Source organism: Phyllostomus discolor, chromosome 1 (genome assembly GCF_004126475.2).
Source record: "Phyllostomus discolor isolate MPI-MPIP mPhyDis1 chromosome 1, mPhyDis1.pri.v3, whole genome shotgun sequence".
In the NCBI taxonomy this organism is placed as follows: Eukaryota; Metazoa; Chordata; class Mammalia; order Chiroptera; family Phyllostomidae; genus Phyllostomus; species Phyllostomus discolor.
Window position 1 is genome coordinate 101,425,830 of NC_040903.2, and position 23,953 is coordinate 101,449,782.

A 23,953-nucleotide genomic window follows, 5' to 3' on the forward strand; every position below is an offset into this window, starting at 1 on the left:
TGAACTTTTTAGTTTACCAGCCTTATGACAGACAAGTGTACCCTTTAAAAAAAGATATTTATTTATTTTTAGAGAGAGGAAAGCGAGGGAGAAAGAGAGGGAGGGAAACACCAATATGAGGAAGAAACATAGACTGGTGGCCTCTCTTTATGGGCCCCAACTGGGAACCAAACCCAGGCATGTGCCCCAACTGGAAACCAAACCAGCGACCTCTTGCCCTGTGGGGCGAAGCCCAACCAACCAATTCAGGATCCACGTCAGTCAGGGTGACAAGTATACCTCAGTGTCAACACACGGCCAAGGTACAGGTGGTTCCAAGGTAAGCTCAACACTGTTTAATGCCTGCAGGCAACACAAGAGACGAGTGTGTGGGTGTGCCCCAACCCTGTCATGGAACAAGTGACACTTATGTGCTGACCCAGAATTTTGGAACACGTCACAGATCAGAAGTATCATCTGCATGTAAGAGGGAAACTGAGGCCTGACCCCCTGGACATTCTCTACATATCACCATCCACGTTCATAATAATTCATCAGAGATCTAGCTATTAAAAGTAACATGCTGTAATAATATGCTGAAAAATGGTCATTTCCAGGTTAGATACCCTTATCTGTACAACAGAGCAAGCACTGAAGTGACAACCAGGAAATTCAATCAAACACGGTTTTTACAGCAATGCCTCATGTTCCTGTACCAAACCTTTGACTTATTTGTGAAGTGAGAGGGAAGAATAATCCCCTGCAGGGACAATTTCCCCTGAACTGCTTTTGCTGCTGTCCACCACAGTGTAAACTCCACAAAGCTTCTCAGGTGACCCTGTTAAAAGGATGTTCAGATAGTGCCACTCCCCTGGTCAAAACCCTCTAATGGTTTTCTAAATCACTCTAAAACCTTTCTAACAGCCTGCAAGGCCCCCCATAATCTAGCCTCCTATTAGCTCTCAGACCTCATCCCAACAATCATTCTCCCCCTTATCACTGCGCCAGCTTCAGTGGCTGCCTAGGTGTTTCTCTCAAGTACACAGCATGTGCTGCCTCAGGGCCTTTGCACACACCGTCCCCCCCCCAAACACACACACTACCCAGTAATCCATCTGGTTTATACTCCCTTCAGGTCTCAGTTCAAAGACAAACTTATTAGACAGGCATTTCCTGATGACTAGAAATAAAATAGTGTGCCTTTCCCTCATACACCAAACACTGTTTAACCCCACCAACCCTGCTCCGTAACGCTTCTGTCCAGTGTAGGGGAAGAGATGAAACCTGTCAGGAAAGGAGGGTCTTATTGGGTTTGTTCTTCCTGCTCCATCCTCACTGCATAGAGCAATGTCTGAAATGCAACAGGAATACAAATGTTTGCTGAATAAGTGAATGAACAATGTTTTAATTTTCTTTTTTTTATTTTATTTTAATCATTGTTCAAATACAGTTTTCTCCTTTTTACTCCCAGTCCAGCTAATTTTCTTAAAGAGCAGAAGAATCATTCCTACAGTTTTTGAAATATTGTAAGAAATGTTTTTATTTTAATATTTAAACCTAACTATGAAATTAATACATGTGCATTATGAAAAAATATGCTTCAGTATATACATTCTAAAAGTAAAGCCCTACTAAACATCTCAAATAATTCTATTTCCAAAATTAATTGTGCAATGGTTGATCAGCAAATGTCCTTCAGGGCCATTTTATGTTTGTTTAGACAGGTATAACTCCATATTCCTACCCATAGAAACAGGAAATGCCTTTGATTCTACTGTGATTTGTACACAATATCGTGCCATATCATGTATGTAGATACATACAGAATTATCTTAGGCTTTTTAATAGCTACTTCATTCTCTATTTTGTAGGTATATCCTAATGTAGAATCTGATCCCCTATTGATATACTGATTCAAGTGTCTTTCATTTGAAAAGACCAAAAACAAAATAAAAAGAAAACCTCTCAGGCCCAATAATTCACTCTCTGGCCAAGACATCAGGATCTCACTTACCCACTGTGAGCTGGAGTAGAAATCAATGCGGATCCACGAAGGAACCGGGAGGCCTCTGCGCGGAAGGTGCCATGTGAGGCCTGAGACCAATGAACACAGCGGTCTGCCCCCCGACCAAACATCCCCTTTACTCTCCCTTTTTCTTCACAACGCAGCAAGCATTTATAAAACTACAGATGATTCTGGGGCATGCTGTGCCATTCTCTGCTTCTCCTGCTCTTGTTTCCCCTTGGGAAACCTGGGTTACCACAACCCAGCACTAACCCCCACACAGACTTAAGAGTACCACCTACCTATTCTTTACCCACGTGTTACACGAAAGATGTCCTCAAAGGGTACCCTCGAGACCCTATGGCAGGCTTTATTTCCTGAGCTGCCCTCATGATTTATACAGTCATTTATCCCCCTCTTCTGTCCCCAGCAGTGATCCCAGAACAGGATGTTGCTCATAAATCTTTTCCCTCAGCTTACTACCACCCACAAACCAGCTTATTTTTACAAGAGTTGCCATTTCCCCTAGTATAAGCCCCCTATGTATGATCACAGAAGTGTTGTGCCTGAGGTCTTTGCCCATCACAACAATAAGGCAGTCAAAGTGTCATACTTCTGCCATTGTGAGTGAAAAAGTGTCGTATTTTTAAAAAATCCTAAATCCAAAGAGATAAAAATCAGGCAAATCACTAAGAGGACATAACCATTTCTTACTTTTTAAAAAAGATTTTATTTATTTTAGAGAGTGGAGAAAGTAGGGAGAAACAGAGGGGGAGAATCATCAATCAGATCCTCTCACACATTCCCCTACAGGAAACCAGACCTGCAACCCAGGCATGTGCCCTGACTGGGAATCGAACTGGCAACCTTTGGCTTTGTGAGATGATGCTCAACCAACTGAGTCACACGGGCCAGGGCCATAACCATTTCTTAATGGTAGAGGCCAATTCTCATTCATCTTTCAGTTATTTAATTATGCCCTGGCCAGGTAGATCAGTTGGTTAGAGCATTATCCTGATGCACCAAGGTTGTGGGTTCAATCCTCCATCAGTATACAGACAAGAATCAACCCTTGAGTGCATAATTAAGTGCAACAACAAATCAATGTTTCTCTCCCCCCACCCACTTCATCACCCGGCTCTTTCTCTATAATTGATAAATTTTAAAAAACAAAAAATAGCAAATTTTTTAAAGATTTTATTTATTTTCAGAGAGAGGGGAAGGGAGGGAGAAAGAGAAGGAAACATCAAAATGTGAAAGAAACATCAATCAGTTGCCTCTCACTGGCTCTCAACCAGAACAAGGGACATGGCCCGAAACCCAGGCATGTGCCCTGACACAGAATTGAACTGCGACCTTTTGGTTCACAGGCCAGCACTCAGCCTGCTGAGCCACACCAGTCAGGGTGCAAACATTTTCTTGAAATGTTACTTAATTAATTTATTTATCCATTGAATGTGTGAATATCTGAAGTCCAGGTACAGTGCTAGCCTTTGGAGAAACAAAGGTGGCAGCTCTTAATCAGCTGTCCCATGACAGACTCTTGTGAGGAAAATAAATATAAAAGCCACTTAAGAAAATAAGTGTCATAATAAACGATGGCATCTCCTTTGAGGAAGAGACCATTACTGCCTGAGAGTGAGGGGGAAGTGGCGCAGCAGAGGTGACCACACCGGGAACTGAACAGCACCTTAAGCTCTGAACCCCTCTTTCCACGCTCTCTTCTCTTGGCCCCCAAGACAGCACTCTCCTGGTTTGCTTTGGCAGCTCCTCCCAATGTCCTTGAGACTTCTTGCTACTTAAGTTTCCTCTTCCTAGCATTCTCATCTTCTCACTCTCCTAGAGAAATGCCATGTACAACTGTGATTTAATTTCTACTGAATAAATGTGTTTCTTAAACCCACACCATCCCCACTGAGCTCTATTCTTAGGTAACCGATTGCCCACTTGACACCTCCACTTGCAAGGATTTTCAGAGGTGTCACAAACCAAAACTCTCCTCAAAAGTACCTGTAACACCTTCAGACTTCCCCATCCTGACAACAGTTTCTCCCAGTCACAAAGCCAAATGAAGAATTGTCTGTGACCCTTCTCTTTTATACATTCTTTCCATCCAACCTACCTATTGTCCTAGAAATTTCGCTATTATCTATCTACTATCTACCTAGAAATTTTCACTACTTCTCTAAAATTATCCAGAAGCCATTTAGTTCCTTCCAGCTCCTCCATGGATTACTTACTAGTCCCTCAACTGGTTTTTCCGCTCCCACTCCTGCCCACTATGGTTCACTCTCCATCTGACAGATGACCGTCTAAACTCATGTCAACATCACCCTGCTTAAAATTCTTTCATGGCTTCCCAATTCCTTAAATATAAAGTTAAATTTCTTAGTATGGCCCACCAGAAAATTTCCTTGCCTGGTGCTCTATGCTCCAGAGCTATGCCAAAGTTCATTCAGTTCCTCAAAAGGACCCATGTTTGTTTGTTTTTTAAAAAGATTTCATTTATTTATTTTTAGAGGGGAAGGGAAGGAGAGAGGGGAAGAGAAGGAGAGAGGGAGAGTAACATCAATATGTGGTTGCCTCTCACACGTCCCCTGATGGGGACCTGGCCTGCAACCCGATCATGTGTCCTGACTGGGAATCGAACTGTGACCCTTTGGTTCAAAGCCCGTGCTCAATCCACTGAGCTACACCAGACAGGCTATGTTTGTTTTTTTAGCCCAAATGTTCACAAGTATGTTTCCTTTTACCTAGAATACATTTTTTCTTCTCTACATCCCAACACACAACTTTTTCCATTGATTAGCTCTTAAACATACATTAATTTTCTGCCTAGCCACCTCTCCCTACAAGAAGTCTTCCCTGATTATTCTCCAAATCTGTATCCTGGTGCCCTTCCCATATTCTCCTGTCAAGCTCTGCACTCCTCTGACAAGTGAAGGAATGAATGAATGAATGAAGCAGAGATGGGAGGAAGACACAGCATATGTCAAGGCATGGCACTTGAAAGACAAAAGCCTGAAAATGGAATTGTGAAAACTTTTGTACAGCTAGTGATGAGGGTTGGTGGAAGGGCCAGAACTGGGAGATGACACTTGAGAAATGGCTGAGGCCCAGAGGAGGAAGGGTTTGAATGCCACAGTAAGGGAATCCAACTCTGAATTGTAGGTGATGGGGAATCCTAGAAATTTCTAAAGTAGAGAGCAAAATGAACACAGAGAAACACCCTAGCCTAATGACAGAGGTTGTTACCTCAGGGAGGTGTGGCGGATACAGCACACTCACCTGGAGCAGTGTTTCAAAAATACCACACTTAACTCCCTGATCCTAAGGATGCCAGGTATGAGTCCTTTTGAAGAGAAACAATGAAATTTTCTCCACAGAAATAATTACCCTCTAATTTTTCAAACTGGAAGTTTTAATGTATCTTATCTTCGTAAGGAGAGAAATCTTGTGTCAGTGTGAAAAGGTCACCTGAATGGGTAGCAAGGGAGACAGGTGCAAAGAATTGAGCAATGACAGACAGACACACTGAGGGAGGCGGTCAGGCTTGGGGAAGGGAAGTCCTATACAACCCCTATGAGCTGAAACCAGCATATCTTAAAGGGTCAACCAGCAGACTGCATGAACCAAATAACTGTTAAGGATTCAAAAATGCCAAGAGTCTCATAATGATACCAAGTATTAAAGTTTCCTTTCTTTATGTCATAACGCAGTTCCTATCTTCAAAAAACAGGCAATATTCCTGCTTTTTCTGGCTATACTGCTTTCCTAGATATAGGCTTAGAATGCTAACTGGAAACAAAACCTCCCCCCGTCCATGGCCTACCCCCTCTATGCCTCCTCTTTTGCTTATGGGTTGGTGAGAGAAAAAGCTTAGCAAGTATGTGTGTAGAACCTAAACATTAACCCAAGCCTAAGATTCTGGCTAAAACAGACAAAAGAAGCCACTGGGAGAGGACATTGACAAATTAGCCTAAAAAGTGAAATACAGGTGATTTTTAAGCACTGTTGGCTATATAGCTTGCTGTACTTAGAAGCCATTTGTTTTTAAAAGGTCAATGAAGACAAACAGATAGGAGTAAATCACTCCTGACACAATTCTGAAGACTTTATATGCAGGCCCTAAAATGTAGTTTTTAACAGTTGAGTCAACAGTAATCGCTTCAACAGTTACAGGCTTTCACAGAAACACTAAGGTGGCCAATGAATAACAGAACAAGAACTCTGGGTTGTTTTTCCAAGAAAGGGAAAGTAAATACCCATTAGAACCATCATCCATCCTGCATCTCTCCACGACAGTAACAGCTGCAGCAGCAGCAAACCCTATCATTCATTAACCCTTGGTTATTGGTAAAGCACAGAGATGATGCTGAGGGATTAAACAGCCTCTGGCATGAAAAAAGTTTAAATTTAAACTTATGTGTAAAGTAAACACTGACATTGAGGGAAATAAGCACTAGAGATGGTATCAATCCAGTTCTAATCAAGAGACAGAAACCACACAATAATGTGAAGAGATGTTTAATAAAAAAGTATTAATTGATGATAGAGGAATAAAGACATAAAGACAACTCTAAAGAGCACCTTAAGGTGAGAGCAGGTACTCAAGAAAGGACAAACTTTGAAGAGGGGTGCCTCCCCCAAACCGAGGTTGAGATGTCACTGACAAGGATATGGCTGCAGCTCACTGATGGCAAAGAAGTTCAGTGGGACTGGTCCATGCTAGCTTGTCAGCAGGAAACAATCCTCACAGGTACAAGCAAGCTGAAGCTGCTGGCAGGTGCACAGAGAGAGCTGGGCACTTCTGTCTGTCAGCACGAGGCCTATGCTGGTGTCTGCACTGACAGAACCAAGGCGAGGCCTGCAAAATGCCAAGTGACTTCACGCTCTGGGGCACCTGGCTGGACCACAGCACCTCTGCATGGACAGACACACACACACAGTGCATGCCCCCAGTGTACCGCAAGAATAAGAAAAAGCAGCAACCACAACCAGAAAGAGAATTTCCCTGACTCAAGCAATGTCCCTCCAGCACCGTCTACTGACCAACTTTAACACTGCACTCACTACAAAGGAGAAATACTTTGAGTCCATTATAGCAGAGCAGGTGCTGAAGGGTGAGTTTAGAAAAGACAGGAATTAGTTGAAATTTGGCAGACATAAAGGCAAAGATGGGAGTACATAAAATAACAAATTAATTTCTTGAGTGATAAGAGTTTTAAAAGAGGCAGTATTTTGGGAGACCGGGGTGAAGCCCGAGTCCAGCATCCAGCCTCCTTCTGAGGCTGGCGCTGCCTGTGGCCATCCAGAGGCTGACTGGACTCATGGACTCATTGGCTGCCATCCCTGCTGCCAGGCATTGGGTTAAAAAACAAAAACAAAAACAAAAACAAACAAAAAAAAACACCAAACATGAAAGATCCCAGTGCAGCAGTACTAACATCATCAATGCAGACGTGATTATGAGAGGTCATTATCATGAAGATGACAATCCATTTACAGAGTATGTGTGGATGCAAGATGAAGAGGAATTCAACAGACAAGTTGAACAGGAGTTACAGGAAGAAGAGTTTATTGAACGCTATTTCATAGAAATGCTGAAGAGGACGAAAACATGACTGGTTTACTCCAGCTCAAGATTGCCCACAAACTATGGACCAAATCCAAGACCAGTTTAATGACCTTGTTATCAGTGATGATCTTCTCTCAAAGATCTCGTGGTCAAGAGCTATCTGAATCCAAATGCAAAACAGTTTGTTCCTGAGGTGAATACTAAAGTCTTTCAATAGACAAGGACCCTCTTTTGGTGGATGTAGCACCATTTCCACACTGTGAAGGCAGTATTAGAAGACTTAACTGTAAAAGCTCTCTCTTGTCACTGTGCTACACTTATGTACTATCAAAGTTTTGGTGGTCTTGAATACTTAATAAAAGTGGTGAGACTGTTATTTTGGTAGATCCTTCAAGGATGAGTAAGATTTTGACAGACTTGGGGAGGAAGAGGGGCTGGGAAAGTGAGAGAAAACTCATCCCAGGTTGACAGGACAGTTTTATTAATTTTGGGATCTTGGGCAAACCATTTAACTTCTTATATATAGCCTATCTTGTAAGACCCCTGTGAGGTTAAAATGCAACAGGAGATGGTGAATAATGCTTTGAAAATAGTTTAAAGCATTAGATGAAAACAACATGATGGTCATACCTTCAGACAGTAGAGATGCAACACCCATGAGCTGCAATCAGCACTTCAAGTCTATCAGCCAGAATGCAAGCTCCAGTGTGAGCACCCGAGAGTCACCTACAGTCCCTTCTCTCTCCATCCTCTCCCTCACATCCTAGCCGACACCTGTGACATGAAGGTTCTCTACAAGTCTTTGCTGAATGAATGTGTGAATCTTGGGTCATGAAAAGAGAAGACCCTCTGTTTAAAATCAAACTAACCTGAAGGAAATACATGATTTCTTTTTTTTTTTAAACATTTTATCTAATTTTTTTTTTGCTTCACCACAATTCTTTTTTTTTTTAAGATTTTATTTATTTATTTATTTTTAGAGAGGGAAGGTGGGGGGAGAGAGAGAGAGAGAGAGGGGGGGGGGGCATCAATGTGCAGTTGCTGGGGTTTATGGCCTGCAACCCAGGAATGTACCCTGGCTGGGAATCAAACCTGGGACACTTTAGTTCCCAGCCTGTGCTCAATCCACTGAGCTACGCCAGCCAGGGCTCACGTGATTTCTTATTAGCTTAAAAAGGTAAAAAGTATTAAGTAAATATCTACTTTCTCTAAGCATAACTAGGCACACTTATCTTGACACATATCCTAAACTTAATGTAATAGGGAAGAGAAATTAATAAGGATTTTATTGAGAAATGAATATATAGTGTCACCCACCCAAACTCTTAATAATATAAATATAAATTCCATAATAACAAGCAAAACTCAGCATAGTCACCTGAGTTCACAGTCAGCAGGAACATTTTTAAAAGATTTTATTTATTTATTTATTTATTTTTTTTTTAGAGAAAGGGGAAGGGAGAAACAGAGCAAGTGAAACATCAATGTGTGGTTGCCTCTCACACACCCATACTGGGGACGTGGCCTGCAACCCAGGCATGTGTCCTGAGTGGGAATTGAATTGACAGCCCTTTGGTTTGTAGGCTGGTGCTCAGTCCACTGAGCCACACCAGCCAAGGCAGGAACATTTGATCAGTTTGCACACTGCCAGATCCTATCACAGACCAGGTCTCAGGGCACACAAGGTGACTGCTCCATAGAGCCCCAACTTTTAAACCTCCTACTAGAGGCTTTAGGAACACCACAGGGTTCAAATTCTCCAGGCCCTGAACACTAAAATTATCAAAGGCAGGTCAACAGAAAGGGAAGAAAATACAGAGTGGAGCAAAAGTAGATTTAGAGTTGCTCATATGGACAATAATACAACAATTAATAAATAATACAAGAATGAACTCTGTTTCACATACTCATAACTGTAAAAACCTATTTTGTTCTGTATTTATTAAATTTGGACTCAGTGTGGGCACTCACCTAGGTTTTTAAAAATTCATTTTCTCATGTAATTCTTATTATTCTTACTTTCAGATAAAGGAAGTGGAGTTTGGAGAGGTTAAGTGAGTTGCCAGCATTACACAATCCAGTGGGGCTAGAATTCCAGCCTGGGTCTAACTGATTTCAAAGCCAACTCTTTCTTCAAACATAGGCTGCCTCTCCAGGTGAAAATGTAATGGCAGCGTCTCAGAGAGCCTGTGAGGACAGTTCTGCTCCCCTGAGTCACTACTGGAGGTTGAGGACATGAGGAGAGAATGGAAAAGTAAGAATGATATTAAGAACTGTCCCAAATATTCTCGCATCTCTCTCCATTCATTGCCTTTGATCTCAACTCTTTGGTCTTTTACAAGCTGAGGAACACTTATTTTCTTCAGACAAGATACATTCTCTGCTCTCTGCCTTATCTGAAAATCAACACCTCCATTCTTAAACAAAGGACAATGCCATATCTTGGTCATCAAGCACTCACTGGAGGAAAGTCGGTCTCTGCCGGATGCTGAAAGATAATCTAAAACGAGAAGTGCTACAACTCTAACCGTCGAGAGCTTGATTTATGGACAGGGACACCATCTGACATCTGTGCAGTGCTCTTCGGACTGGGAAGTGCTCTCCGGGAAAGCACGCATTGCCTCGCCACGAGGGTAAAAGCAGCTCTGAAAGAGGCACACCAGGGAGACTCTAACTCACCTCAGGGTGGGTGCCACTGCCCTCCCTCAATTTTCTAACTAAATTCATCTTTTCCTTTCATCAGCTGCTAGCCACGCCATCTACCTCCTGTCCTTTCTTGTCCCCACCCCACCTTCCACACCCCAGTGTAAAGGTATCGGCTTTGTTCCGTCACTAGAAGGCACGCGTGTTTCCCTGACTACTGCAGCCCTGCTAAGGCAATCTCCCAGGACAAGCCTCTACCTGATACTCTGTTATGACATCAGAAAAGAATAGTCAACTCAGAGGCTCCCTGGCCCAAGGCTCAGGGTTTCCAACCAGAGCTCAGAAAGTACTTCCCTGACACCAGCTTCTGCCAAGACAATGTGGCACAGGCACTAAGGACTTGGGTTGGGTGACAGAAAGTGGTCTGAATATCTGCCACCAAGGAGTCACTTAACTTTTTCTTTTTTTCATCTGTAAAATACAGCCTCAAAGGAAGCTGTGAGGTAGAAATGAAAGCATACCTATCATACTTACTAGAACAAAATCTGGTCACTATGGTTCTTTAAGTATTAGCTGCATTGGCATCTGAACTCACAGAAGCAGTGTCAACCAGCAGTGCCTCCCACATTCTCACCATTCTCACCAAGGGAACGGAAGGCCTGAAATACCCTCGTATCTGTATCAGAGAACACCTCAGCTACAGGCCAGCAGCTCTCTGCCTACTCCCTGGGGACAGACTCCCCTCCAGCTGCGATTTCTGCTCCTTTCTCAAGTCTCACAACTTGTTTGAAAGATACACCCAGAAGGTGATTACCAAACATTTGGAAAGTCAGTAAACACATTAGAATTCTTCAGTGCCCAGAGCCTTACTAGTTACACTCAGGTTACAAAGGGCAGCTTCTGACCTCCAGTTGTTTAAAATCTGTTTAGGACTTGGACTGACAGCAATGAAGAAGCCACGTGAAAAAACAGCGAGCTATACTTGATGGGGAGTTGGGTATACAAGGAAGGGAGTTGACTGAAGGGGCCTTCAGTTGCAGGGTTGAATTTGGAGAGTGGTTTCTAAATCTTGGTTCCATAAAACGCTAGATTATCCCTGGCTGGCATAGCTCAGTGGATTGAGCGTGGGCTGGGAACCAACATGTCCCAGGTTCGATTCCCAGCCAGGGTACATTCCTGGGTTGCAGGCCATAACCCCCAGCAACAGCACATTGATGTTTCTCTCTCTCTCTCTCTCTCTCTCCCCCCACCACCTCCCCTCCCTAAAAATAGATAAATAAAATCTTTTAAAAAACCCCGCTAGAGTGTTAGTATTAATAACAGTGCTAACACGATTGCTTTAGATGTAAACATGAAATGTTAGATACTGTAAGCAGTTGCTTTCAACATAAACATTGAACATAAAATGTTCAATACTGTAATGTTTTTGTTAAAGGTTTTGTACATATGCAAAGCCCTGTACTGTACAAATAAAATGAATATTAATTTAAAACTTCAAATGTAAACTTACAAATAGCCTTCGGACTTCTTTAGGAAGTTCTAAGAATTTACTTAAAAACTGACCTCTTTCTGCAGTACACACTAAGAAAGTATTCCTCTTAACTTTGGGTGAGGAAGGAGCAGAGTGGTCTACGCCCTTAGTCTTCCCAGAGAAACAGGGCTTGGAAATTCTGCCCCGTTCCAACAAAACGCAGCTGAAGCCAGAGTGCTTCAAACCTCAACCCTTAAGGATACCTGCGGGGCCACCCCGGGCACAGCGCATTGATCCCGCTTGAGTCCGGACAAACCCGGGGTAGCGGTGGCCGCCTCCTGATAACCATAACAAAGGTCTTCTCCACTGTAAGGAGTCAAAATTCAAATGAACAGCAGCCCCACGCTCACTACTAGTAAACCCTGTTTTCTTTTAATTAAAAAAATTTAGAGGTCATCCCACAGCTTTGTTTACAAGTAATGAGTCCCGCAGCCCCCATTTATCACCCCTGGAGATGCTTTCACACTTTGATGTGAAAAGACTCAGGGCTCATCGTGATCTCAATGACCCCAACGGGGTCCTTTCATTTGCAAAAGAAAGCCCTACCCCCCCCTCCCCGCCCCCGCCAGAAAAACTGTCAAAAAAAAAAAAAATCCATTGCCTTTCCTTCCAGTGATTTATCAGAGATGGGGGAGAGAAGCTGGCTTTTAGACAGCTTTCCAGCAAGGGTTCCCAGAACACCCCCGAGGCATTCGCCGCCTTCGCTGGCGCTTTTTGCCCCAAATGCCCCTTTCCCCAATCCCACTGTTCATGAAGGACAGCCTTCTCACTTCAAGCCATCCCACCAGAAAGCGTGCCCTCTCTCTCTCTATCTGCGCCCTCCCTCCCCTCTAAGCTTTCCTAGAAAGTGCAAGTGGCCAAACATTACTTGCACTTTATTGTGTAGGTGTCAGTCCCTTAGGGCACCTCTCCAGGGTGAGGGATATACCAGCCCTCTAACTTGGTCATAACAGACACGACCATTCCAACACAAGTCACCGGACAGACACATTCCCCATCTTTACCAGTCTCTCACATTGAAAGAAATTGAATGTTAAGGGAGCTTTCAAGGAAGGATGACTTAAAGATTTTTGATGTATCTAAAAAATCACGGTAGTAGTCAAAGAAAGCAAAGTTGCCCAGCAGTAGTGGAAAATTTTTCCAAGTAAATGTTAGAAATCAGAATATTACGGACTTCAAAAAGTACACAGCTCACACGTGCATTTCCCAAAGTGACACACTGTGGGGACCAGAACCCAGATCAAAATGCTGAACACCACCAGCACTGTTGGACTCCTCAATTATTTTTAGCAAAAAGACTTATCTTGAATCCAACTGAGCTTAGCGCTAACTTCTATTCAACAGGAAATACCTGGGACAGAGCCTCAGGGATTCTCAGCCTCAGCACCACTGCCATGTGGAGCCAGAAAGATCTTTGTGGTGGGCTATCCCGTGCATTGTATGATGTTTAGCAGCATCGCTCACTGACCTCTCCAGGCACTGAATTATGACAATTATAAACTTCTCCAGACATTCTCGGAAGCTGACTCCACCACTCTGCAGGATAAAATTATTCCTGGTAAAAAGAATGCACTGATCAACTAACCCCCACCCTAGCTCCAACCAATCAGAAGAGACCTTGACCTGAGCATGACCTTGACCAGGACCCTAACTCCCTCAGTCACCATGATTAATGATTTTCCCCGACCCCCTAGAAGCCATCAGAGAGCTTGAATATTAGCTCACCTGTCTAGGCATGGGCCACTTCCTAAAAATAAACCCTTACTTTCGTTGCTGCTATATGTATACAGCAGCAAAGAATATGTGTTTGTACATATATGCATATATATATATATATATGAACAAGTTATATATAAGAACAGTTACACACATAATTAAGAGGCAGCAAATAGACAAATCCACAAGGTAAGACATACATTTGAATCAGCTTTTTCAACCAGTCACTGCCCCCTTCAGAAAAAAAAAAAAAGAGTAAATGCTCTAGATTAAGACTCAAGAAACAGAACTTAATGAAACATATGTACTTTGGTTTGCTTGAGCCAGGATTAAACAATGTTAATAGACATTTTAAAACAGTTTGGACAGTTTAGATATGGTCTAGTTATTAGATGAATGCAAAATGTTAATTCTATTAGGTAGGAAGACTGATAGGCAGTTATATAGGAAAATAACCATTTTTTTAGAGATGTGAATAAATATACAGCAGTGAAAAATAGATGTCTGGGATTTGCTTAAAACTATTTCAGCAAAGAAAAATAAGAAAAAGAATTTTTAAAAGTGTGGCAAAATACTGAAAAATGTCAAGTCTGGGGAAAGTATTGAAGGTTAATGAAATATTCTTTCTACTTCTACTAAAGTGTATTTCTATGATTTAAAAAATTTTTTTCTTTTAACGTGAAGAAAAAGAACCCTGGCTGGTGTGTGTCAGTGGACTGAGGATCGGCCTACGAACTGAAAGGTTGCTGGTTCAATTCCAGGTCAGGGTATATGCCTGGGCTGCAGGCAGGTCCCCAGTTGGGGGTGTGCAAGAAGCAACCAGTCAATGCTTTTCTCACACATTGACATTTCTCTCCCTCTCTTTCTCCCTCCCTCCCCACTCTCTAAAAATAAATAAATAAAATCTTTAAAAAAAACTGAAGAAGAAAAAAGGAGATAGAGAATAGGCAAGAACTTTGATTAAGTCTATATTAAATTAGGTTATCATGGCCAATATTAATTAATTCTATGTTGTTGCTACAATGCCCAAGGTGTCTCTCTCTCTCCCCCTTTAGGCTCACTCTTCTTTTTAACACATCTTGGACCACATCATGCTTTCAATAGCTTTAATAAGACCACTTCAGCCCTGTCTGCTGTGGCTCAGTGGATTGAGTGCCAGACTGCAAACCAGGGAGTCACTGGTTCAATTCCTTGTCAGGGCACATGTCTGGGTTGCAGGCCAGATCCACAGTAGAGGGCACACAAGAGGCAACCACACATTGATGTTTCTCTCTGTTTCTCCCTCCCTTCTTCTCTGTCCAAAAATAAAGTCTTTAAAAAACAACAACAAAAAACCTGTTCTCTATACCCATTAACATCTTACCAATGTAAACATGCAATCCAATGTCTATTGTTTTAAAATCAATTTAAAGCAACAAAAATGGTGTCACTCTGCATTGCAGATTATGAAGAAGGCATCATAATCTGTTGGTCAAAAGCAGAAATGAAAATGTGCAATGCCTCACATGTTAAATGTTATTTAGTGTAGCAATCAGAAATTTTCCCAACCAAAGCAAACCAGTCGCCTAGGATTCCCTACAATATGCTTGACAATTCAGCTATTAACTTCTCCAGGCTTTTGCTTTTTTTAGTACAGAGAAGCCTAGTACCATCTAACCTGACCACTTTCCAGGTTTATCATAGGGACAGAAACAAAACTCCAATTCTGAAATAATGTCCTCCCTGCTTCTGAAAAATAGGAAACTGGAGCTGAAATTCTCTTTTTCCTACCACTTTTCCAGACTTGCATGAGGCTAACTACTACAGCTTCAGAAGAAAACAAATTGTAGATGAAGCCCTTCAAAAAGAAGAAAAGTTCTTCCCCAAATCTGAATAGTATAAAATTAGTGCCCCTACTCTCTTTCTGATCCACCATCATGGACCAAAGTGTCACCTAAAATGACAGAATGCCACCTACCTGGACTACTGTCCATTTTACTAAAGGTACTATATAAATATTAATTCATTCTCTTTCAACTCCCAGCATTAGTAGAGTTCCAGGCTGAAGGCAAAGAGAAAAACCATGTGCAAAGAAACCTGAAACCAACCCATAGGCACACTGACTTGTGAACTTTGAATACTCTAATGATGACTCTAAACATAAATCTACCTTACAAGAAAATAATTCCACTCCTAGATATCTACCCCAAAGAATGAGAACATATTTGAATGAATGAAAACACATTATCCATAACAGCCAAGAAGTAGATACAACCCAAATGTCCATAAACTGGAGAACAGTAAACACAACATTGAAATATTCACACAGTGGAATATTTGGCAATAAAAAGAAATGAAATATTGACACATACTACAACATAGACAAATCTTGAAAATCTTGTGCTAAGTGAAAGAAGCCAGTCACAAACAACCCCATTGATATGAAATGCCCAGAACAGGCAAAAGTATCAAGTAGATTAGTATTGTCTATAGCTGAAGGCAGGAAATAGGCAGTTGTGTCTACTGGGGATGCAATTCTGAAGTTGGACTGGAGAGATTGTTGCCCAGCTCAGCAAATTTACAAACAATCATTGAAGTGTGTACTTAAAATGGCACAAAAGCTATATCCAATAAACTGGTTAAAAAAAAAAAACAGAGGGGCTGTGCAGGGTGGAGGGGAGTGAAGGGGGGAAATGGGACAAGTGTAACAGCATAACCAATAAAATATATTTAAATAAAAAAACTGTGATACACTGTAAGAAATACATTTTATATTGTAACTGCAGACATACACTCAAATTTATATATACTATACTGGCTCATAGTTCCATTTGTTTTTTGTTTTGTTTTGTTTTTTTAATAAATGTTGGTCACTACGAAAACAAAAACAAAAAAACTACTATGTTGTTGCTTGCAGAAAAGGCAATACTACGCAGCGGGGTTTTCTTGTACTTTGTGATTTAGGACAACCCCATAGCCAAAAATAAATGTAAAACAGACCACAGTGAAACTTGTAAGTGTGTCCACATGTCCTGCAAATGAACACACTCTGCGTTTTGTTTTTAAGGATCTGTTTCCTCTAATGTCAGCTTCCTCTGAATGCTACTCCTAGTGTATCTCACTAAGGACTCCCTTCAATCCAGGGTCTCCTCTAAACAAAGCCTTTCCCCTCCAAGTAGAATTACAGAAGCTACTAACTACCCTGAAACCCATACCATCAAAAGAATACTGCACTTCAATAACTTATTGAGGATTTATGATATACTAGGCCTGGTAATAAGTATTTAACATACATTATTCTCTTTATCTCCATTTAAAAAAGATTTTATTTATATTTTTAGAGAGAGGGGAAAGGAAGGAGAAAAAGAGGGAGAGAAACATTGATCAGTTGCCTCTCCTGCTCCCCAAACTGGCCCACAACCCAGGTGTGTGCCCTGACTGGGAATCAAACCACGAGTCAAACTGGGAATCAAGCCGGTGACCTTTCAGTTTGCAGGATACTGCCCAGCCCACAGAGCCACACCAGTCAGGGCTATCCCTATTTTAACGAGGCTTTAAAAGTTGAGCAATTGACCCAAGTAACCAAAGCGTCAGAGATCTAAATAAATACAAGCTGTCCTGCTGAAGCCCCACACTCGAGCTTGCTGTATCACATATGTACTAATAGATCAAATGGATTTTACTGGTGAAATTACTCACTATTTCTACAGTTTAATCTAAATTTTCCAAAATTAAACCATTTCTTTGAGAAGTAACTATTTCTGAAAAAGATTTTCTCAGGTCTGGGGCAGTAAGTTTATAATCAAACTCTTTTAAACTCATCGAACTGAGAACGTACTACATATGACTATGACATCCTTAATAGTTAGGAACCATTTTCTAAAATAAAGGGAAATAATGAGTTCTGTGTACAAAATGTGAATGCACTTGTAAATCAGGCCTAAAATGACTTTCTTGGGAAATACAGGAAACCTCCCCAGTTTCCCGGCTCAGGATTGCAGGTGTGGATTATTTACAACACCCAGGCCGGTCTCAGTTTCAGGAAAACAAGGCCTCCAGCCATTAACCTCTCTAGTAAGCATCTGGAAGTTAGGCCCTTGATTTACTCACACACAGAAGAATCTGTCTATATAATAGGTGTTAATCAGCTTAACACCTTGTAGCTTCCTCACTAATTGAGGACTCTTCTCAATTAGAGTTACACATTGTTTCTGACTCTCCTGGGAAGGAAAACTACCAGGACTACCTATAGTGATATGATTCAAGATTCACAAAATTCAATCCCTCAGATCTCCCCAAATACTAAGAAAGCATATCAACAGATCTCTTCAAACATTTACAACACTTAATGGCAGAAAACAATAAAATTATGTCCCCAAAATCTGGTGGCATGGCTTGAAATACAATTTCTGTCATTCTTATGTTTTATCTTCACATGTTTTCCCCAATCATCAAGTAAAATTTTTCCCAAAATGTATCCAGCTTTATTTTCTGGCCTTGCTTACCTGGCCTCAATTTTAGAAGACTGTAATTTCACACACACTTTGTAAAAACTAATTTTGAAAATAATATTGAATGTAAACTGTGACTGAAAAAATTTTTAAATTTAATTTTAGTTTCAGAACTCCAGTAAGTGAGAGATTTCAAGCAATAGGTACAGAAGTGTGAGAAGGAGAAGGAGTTAGTGGTAAAAAGGCAGGTTCTCTCTTTCAGTAAAGAAAAAGAAAAGTAATTAAAAAGTTCAGGAAGTCTTTGACTTTTGGTTTGGAGGCGGCCGAGGTGCAACTTGCTTCAGTTGTGCTGAATCCAGGTTCATCCAACAGCAGCCGCCTCCGCGGTGCACTGAAGTCAGACCCCAGCGAGATCAAAGTTGCGCCTGAAGCGCACCAGTGGGAAAGTAGGTGCCATGTCCGCCCTGGCCCCCAAGTGTGACCCCCTGGTTGGTGATGACATTGACAGAGCAACCAGTGATGGGAAGGTCTGAGGACGGCAATGAAACTGACCATCCAGAACAGGCAGGCCCAGACGGAGGCAGTGCCTTCTGCCGCTGCCCTGATCATCCAAGCCCTCAAACCAACACCAGGAGACAGAAAGAAGCCACAAAACGTTAAGCACAGTGGGAATGCCCTTTGGATGAGACTGTCAACACTGCCCGACAGATGCGGCACTGACTTTTAGCTAGAGAGCTCTCTGGAGCCATTGAAGAGGCCCTGGGGGCTGCGTGGTCTGTGGCCGTGGTGCTGACGCTGCCTCGTGACCTCATATGGCGGCGAGGCCACAGGGGTGCAGGGGGGGCCCAGCCAGTTAAGAATGACACCGGCTGGGAAATGGAAATATTTGAAAATATTTCAAATATTTGAAAACTGAATAACTGAAAATATTCCAATTAAAGATCATTTGACAACAACAAAAACAGAAAACTCCAGGAGAAACAAAAGAACCTTTCAAAGATAAAGCAATTTAAAATGTGGCATTAATTTAAACAACTTACCCGGCAAAAGGTAAGAGTTCATTTGCCCTAATCAACATGAACCTTCTCTCTCAAGTGGTATTTGGGTTAACTTTGAATCCACAGAGGAGAAATGATGCCCTAAATATTAGTTTGCTTCCAGTTCAAAATGATGTAAATGATGCTGATTGGGTTTTTAACATTTATTGTCAATTTTAAGACAAAGCTTTCAAGGGCCCAGATAACTATAAAATGTGCTATCAACCTGGACAATTTAAAACTAAAAGCAGAGCTAATAGTTGAAGGGCAGAAGATAGAGAAGTGAAAGAGTGGGAATAATTATATTATCATATTAGACTATGGAAGTTGCCGGAAAAATAAAATTTAAAAAATTTAGCCCCGGCCAGGTTGCTCGGTTGGTTGCAGTGTTGCCCATACTGACTGGGGTTTCGGGTTCAACCCCCAGTCAGGAAACATACCAAGGCTGTGGGTTCAGTCCTGGATGGGGCGTGTATGGGAGGCAATCAATTGATGTTTCTCTCTCACACTGACCTCCCTCTCTCCCCCCTCCCCCACCCCTCTTCCTTGCTCCAGGGAGGATTTAAAAAAAAAATAAAATGAATAAAATTTAAAATTGATTATATAACATGTCAATATAGTATGTTAACACACAATACATTTTTAAAAGATTTTATTTATTTATTTATTTTTATTTATTTTTAGAGGGAAGGAAGGGAGAAAGAGGGAGAGAGAAACATCAATGTGCAGTTGCTGGAGGTCATGGCCTGCAACCCAGGCATGTGCCCTGACTGGGAATTGAACCTGTGATGCTTTGGTTCGCAGCCCGCACTCAATCCACTGAGCTAAGCCAGCCAGGGCGAGAATACATTTTTATTATAAAGATTTTTAATGTTAAAGACATTTAAATTTACGAAGGATAAACATTAAAACATCAAAACTGAATAGAAAACCTAAAACAATAATATAGTGTATGAGTATGGTAAATAAAATTCAAGAACAAGCAAAACAAATACATGGTTTTACAGGTTAGCACAGTGCCAGACTGTGAGGAAGGTGGGAGCTGAAAGGGACCGGCAGGGCTCTGGAGAGATGGTGGTGTCACTTGATCTGTTACACAAGTGTGTTCACTTTGTGAAAATGCACTGAACTGTACTAATATGTCTGTCCTTTTCAGTTCGTTATACGCCCCAAAACAATATTTAGAAAGAAAAAAAGAAAGGGGAATAGAAGGAAGGTGGGGGGAATTATAAGTGCTGATAAATCTGGAAATCACAGAATAAGCCTATTATTTATAAGAACTAAAACAAATACTGTCTTTACACATTGCATTCATATTCTGTCCGTGCTCGTGACTTCTGATAGCCCTGAACAAAGTAGGGGTTCACACTCAGACTTCTATTCATTTTGAGTGATTAGAACTGCACCTTCAATACACATCTGTTTCCTTTAAAATATGTGCTAGTCCAGGAACAGTGCCACATAAATTTGATGTTTTCTTCTGAACTACTAAGAGATTAAAGCCTATCATGATTAAGCATTCAAACAAGTGAGCTGTTGGTATATATTAAAAACAGAGCTACAGTCCTGGCTGGTGTGACTCAGCAGATTGAGTGCAGGCCTGAGAACCAAAAGATCACTGGTGGGATTCCCAGTCAGGGCACATGCCTGGGTTGTGGGCCAGGATCCCAGTTTGGGGCCTGCGAGAGGCTGTTGCCTGCGAGATGGATGTTTCTCTTGCACATCAGTGTTTCTCCCCCTCTCTTTCTTCCTCACTTCCCCTCTATCTAAAAATAAATAAATGAATAAATAAATAAATAAAAATCTTTAAAAACAATTAAAAACAGCTCCATTTAGGATTCCCCCTAGCTTATCACTTCTACTGGTATTAAAATTAAAAGCAGCACATCAGGGAGAGGAGGAACTAGACAGATAAATGTAACAAATAATAAAAACAGTTCTGTAACTGCTAGAATGTTACTCCAAAGGGCAGTTGCCTATTTAATTAGCAACAATAGAAAACATGTAAATAATAGAATACAAAATATCTTTTTAATTTTGCCACAGATAATACTGTTTTTCCCTATTTTTGTTTGTGTTTGTTTTTTTTATAATACTGACTTAACTGGTCCTACCAGAAATTACATTGGATGCAATGTCAACTACTAGAAATTTCTGAAGAATCTGATCTCCACAAAAATCTTATAATTGAAATTTAAAATTTCTTCATCCCTATAGTTAACACCCATCTGAAATTTAGATTCTTTTGTAGGAAGGCCCATATTTAATATTCTATAGAATTCAACAATCCCTAATTGATGAATTCAAAGGGACCCTAATCAAAATGCCAACAATAATTTTGCTAGAAAATAATGACTTCAGAGAATACAAGAAAATGTAATCAGGTGTAACTAGCTATGAAAATCCTAAAAATGAAAAGTACTGTCAAAGAATCTGCCTGAATTTTGGGATCTATAAAAATAGAATAAAATAGTATGGCACTATTGCCAGAGAAACAATCAAGGGAACTATAGTCCAGCAATAGATTCAAGAATGTGATGGGATTTAGATATGGCACTCAGATAAATGGAGAGAAGACAGATAATTGAATGAATGAGGTTTAAAACAATGGGCTAGCCATTTGCCTTAAAAAAATGTTTTCCTAACATTCCCTGGGCTTTTTCATTTTCTTAATATGGAAATTAATATGGACATTTGCAACACACACTTTACAATAAAACTAATTATAGGAAGATCAAAATACTACACAATTGCAGGCAAGTTAAGAGGGCTAAGCAGCTAACTAAATGTGAATCAAGCTGTGTGGGAATTGCAGTGAACCAGAAAACACCCGTGCTTTCCAAACTTTTTTTAACGATATATAGAAAATATCTCTGGGGCAAGCTGACATCCAACAGATGTCTGCAGGAGGAAATCAGGTGGGAATTCTGGTTGGCCTGTAGGCTGAGAGGAAATCAATGTCTTAGCACCCCTGAAAAATACTGATGACATACCACTTGGAAAGTTCTGAATTAGAAAGCTCATGCTTTGTCTAAAAGAGCAATAGCTCTTTAATCGTGAATGTTTCTATATGGCAATGCACGACCGACGTTAAACCTTGAATTTCTCAAGAGAAGATAGAAGTCTAGATTGTTATGTAAAAAACATGGGCATATATACCTCTTTAGGACATGTGAGGGGCTGAACAAAAGCCCATCTGTTGGCCAGATCTATCCCATAGGCCACCAGCTTACAAATTCTGATTTAAATGCAAAAAAAAAAAAATGAAACAATTCAAGCGCCGCAGAGAACACATGACATTATTTTTAGTCTTGGAGTAGGAAAGACTCAAGCACAATCAAAACCAGAATGCATAAAGGACAAGACGTTTAACTACATAAAAATGTAAAAGGTATGTGCAACCTGACATGACGAACAAGCCCAAAGACACATGACAACAGTCTCCCCCCAGGCGCTAACAGAACATGGACTGCTGCAGCCTGGGTCACACGCCTTCTTCTGTGGGGGAGGAGAGGGCACCACATGTAACAACAGTACCAGAGTGACCTGGAATAAAGAGTTTCTTAAATGAACAGAGAGAGGGAGGAATGAGGAAAACACCTAGGATGGACAGGCGCCATCATCTATTACTGCTCAGTAAATATTAATTAAGTTTGAGTCTACATGTCTCATGCTTAATATGTTTTGGGGTATCTAATAGTATTTTAAAAACCTGATCAGTGTTATTAAGAATTCTTCCTGGCTATACATGAATTATTCTTAATAACTGCTTCAGAAAGTGAATATGCACCCCCAAATCAACACTGCTCATATAGTATATGCAAGAAAGCAGTTAACTGTATGTACAAAGTAGGAGAGAAAAATGTGAAAGTCAGAAAATGCAATGATGAGAGAATTTCCTCCTTCAAGGCTCTCATAACATTGATTTCATCACAGTATTTGTTTTAACACATGATGAACATGTGCACATTTCCCAAATCAGCACTATATATGAACCAGTATCTTGAACACTGAATTAGGATTTTGATCTAGTGTAATATCGACATATTTAAGAAATGAGTTGTACTAGATTTGAAGTACTAGAATTAAAGAAAGCATGTAGCCAGTCTAAGAGGTTTGACTTCATGTGGAGAAAACAACAATTTTCACACATTTCATGCACAAGAGTTCAGAAGTTGCAAAAATAAAGAGGAGCAAATTTATTCTTTCAAAAATAGATTATAAATTTAAATATCTTTGAATCGCAGATTTTAGTTACCTGTTGCTGCTGCTGTTGACTCTTTCAGTAAACGCCATTGCTGCTGCCAGTCAGTCAAAAGTGACAAGTCTATTCATCTGAAAGAGAAAAAGCTTGTGAATAGCCATCCACAAGTAAACTCACAGGCACACATGACCTGTAAGAAATCTTACTGGGGACAAAATTCAAAGTTCTCATTTGAATTTGAGAATGGTTCTTTGCCAACTCGCAAGTTCCAGCTAGCATATATCAAAGGCGAAATGCACTTTTAATTTTGAGGCTGCTACTCAAAGCCATTTTAGCAAGAAAAACTGTCCACTAGTTTATCGTGAGAAGGAGTAAAGAAAACATTCCCGTGTCTAATATGTGCCAAGCATGGTGTTAAACTGTTTTTAAAATGACATTTCATGTAAACATCACAATAAACATGCAAGGTAGATACTAATGCCCCATTTTAGAGATAAGAAATGCTAACATTGAATTTTAAGTAATTTGCCCGAGATAATAGGTGTGTCAGCATCTTCACCAGAATCAGGAGGAAGAAAGGTAAAGTAGTCAAGAAAAAGGTAATCAACACTGATCTCTACATACGAGTTCAACACTTAATAAAATAACAAAGCCAGCCCCAGTAAAACCCAATCTTAAGATTTTACTTCCACCCATAAAGGTGCTTAATTAATCCCCAAGGCAATTCTTGAGCATTTTCTCCTAACAGGACTGATTTCTTTATTTTTAAATCCAACCTGGGCAGATGGCCTTCCTACTACCTTGTGTATCTCTAGAAAAAAACCTCTCTG

The 23,953-nt window shown here is 40.8% G+C and overlaps 1 protein-coding gene across 8 annotated transcripts in view; it reads right to left on the bottom strand.

Annotated features, from left to right (window-relative positions):
* Positions 1-23,953, bottom strand: part of AFF1 (AF4/FMR2 family member 1) — a 194,415-nt gene that overhangs the window by 159,488 nt on the left and 10,974 nt on the right. For all 8 annotated transcript variants that reach the window (XM_036026834.1, XM_036026852.1, XM_036026830.1 and 5 more), the window contains exon 2: positions 23,178-23,254. In XM_036026834.1, the coding sequence (XP_035882727.1) occupies positions 23,178-23,215 (38 nt within the window). In that variant the 5' untranslated portion in view covers positions 23,216-23,254. The remainder of the gene's footprint in view (positions 1-23,177; positions 23,255-23,953) is intronic.